Raw genomic sequence first — 1,371 nt, 5'->3', positions numbered from 1 at the left:
CTAGCTTTGGACGGAAAGGGATGATGCGTTACCGTCGAGCCTGCAGCTTCCTTTGCCGCCGTTGCTGTTGCCGTTGACCAACTTGTTGGTCGCGTTGATGGAGGAGATGAAGTTGCTCGCCGACGCAGAGCGAGACGAGGAGGAATGTGGCCGAAAGGCTCTCATTGGACTCGCGAAGACCAAGGCCCAGCTCCTGGTTCGGCCGTGAGGCGTGACGCCTGCTCTGGACGTCGGGGCTGTGGCTGACATCCTCATGCCACCGTCGAAGTCTTGGTCGGGTGCCGCGGCAGCTGCGGAGAGCCAGTATGCCGACGTCATTCCGAATCCGCCAAAGAAGCCGCCGCATTTGACCCTCTCCTTCATCCTTGACCGGTGTTGGTCGCCGTAGTTGTCGACGTGGAGGGCGCTCTTGGGCTTGGCGTCGCGCTGGGACTCGACTCGGCGGAGCGTGCAATCGCCGAAGCCGGTGGAGATGCGCTCCAGGAAATCACCTGAGAAGCTCCTGCTTCCGCAGCCTACCGATCGGGATCGCGCCACCTTTCGCCCAAACGAGGACGACGCTTGGCTGCCGTTTGGGCTCTCCCCGCCGCCGCCGCCACTTTCGACAAATTGGACGGGGGCAGCGGTCGCTCCTTCTAATTTATCTAATACATTTGCAGGCGGTGGCTGCTGCTGCGGCTGCTTGGTGGCGTCTCCATCGCACACTCCGCCGGAAGAGAACGAGGTAGATCTACGTCTGTTGACGCTGGCATTGGCTGCAGAAGAAGAAGAAGAGGCGGGAGTGGACGAGACGGAAGAATGGTAGAGAAAAGACCAAAAGCTCTTCTTCCGCGGACTATCTACAACAGCGGCGGCGGCGGCGGCTTCTCCATTGCTGCGTCCACCGCCAACGCCGACCTGCGCCAGGGAGGATCCGGTCGTTCTAGGCGCCACAGACTTGCTTCGATTCAAAACCAAGCCGCTACCATCCATAGCCACCGCGACAGATGCAGTACTGCGGGTAGTTCCTCCACTCGCGACCAACTTCTTCCCGCCGTTGCCGCTCTTTTTATTCCTACTGTGGCCGGCGGCTAGGAAAGGGAACTTAGTTACGCGACCAGTAGCAGCAACATCGCGGGAGCAACCGGAGACGTGTCCCGCGGCTCCGCCGCCGCCGACATCGGAGCGGAAGGAAGCAGGCGAGGAGGAGGAAGAAGGCGGGCGCTGGAGCGAAAGGAAAGGGGTCGTCTTGGAGGAGGAAACCAGCCTGCCCAGCTTCTCCTGCAGGCAGAAGGCACACACCCCGCCGGGGTTACTCCGGTACGGGTGGTCCACGCACTGCATGCCGTCCCCCACGTCGTCCACCGCCCCCACCGCCGCCTTCTCGCCCAT

At 62.0% G+C, this 1,371-nt stretch overlaps 1 protein-coding gene across 1 annotated transcript; it reads right to left on the bottom strand.

Moving 5' to 3' along the window:
• Nucleotides 1-1,371, bottom strand: LOC141822519 (uncharacterized). Its single transcript, XM_074709963.1, has one exon. The coding sequence runs from the start codon at nucleotides 1,369-1,371 to the stop codon at nucleotides 1-3; it is 1,371 nt and encodes a 456-aa protein (XP_074566064.1).

Source organism: Curcuma longa, chromosome 2 (assembly GCF_044706935.1).
Source record: "Curcuma longa cultivar G26 ecotype Majalengka, Jawa Barat chromosome 2, ITB_CL_G26_1.1, whole genome shotgun sequence".
Classification (NCBI taxonomy): Eukaryota; Viridiplantae; Streptophyta; class Magnoliopsida; order Zingiberales; family Zingiberaceae; genus Curcuma; species Curcuma longa.
Note: the sequence above shows the minus strand (reverse complement) of the source record. Positions and strands in the feature narration are given on the sequence as shown.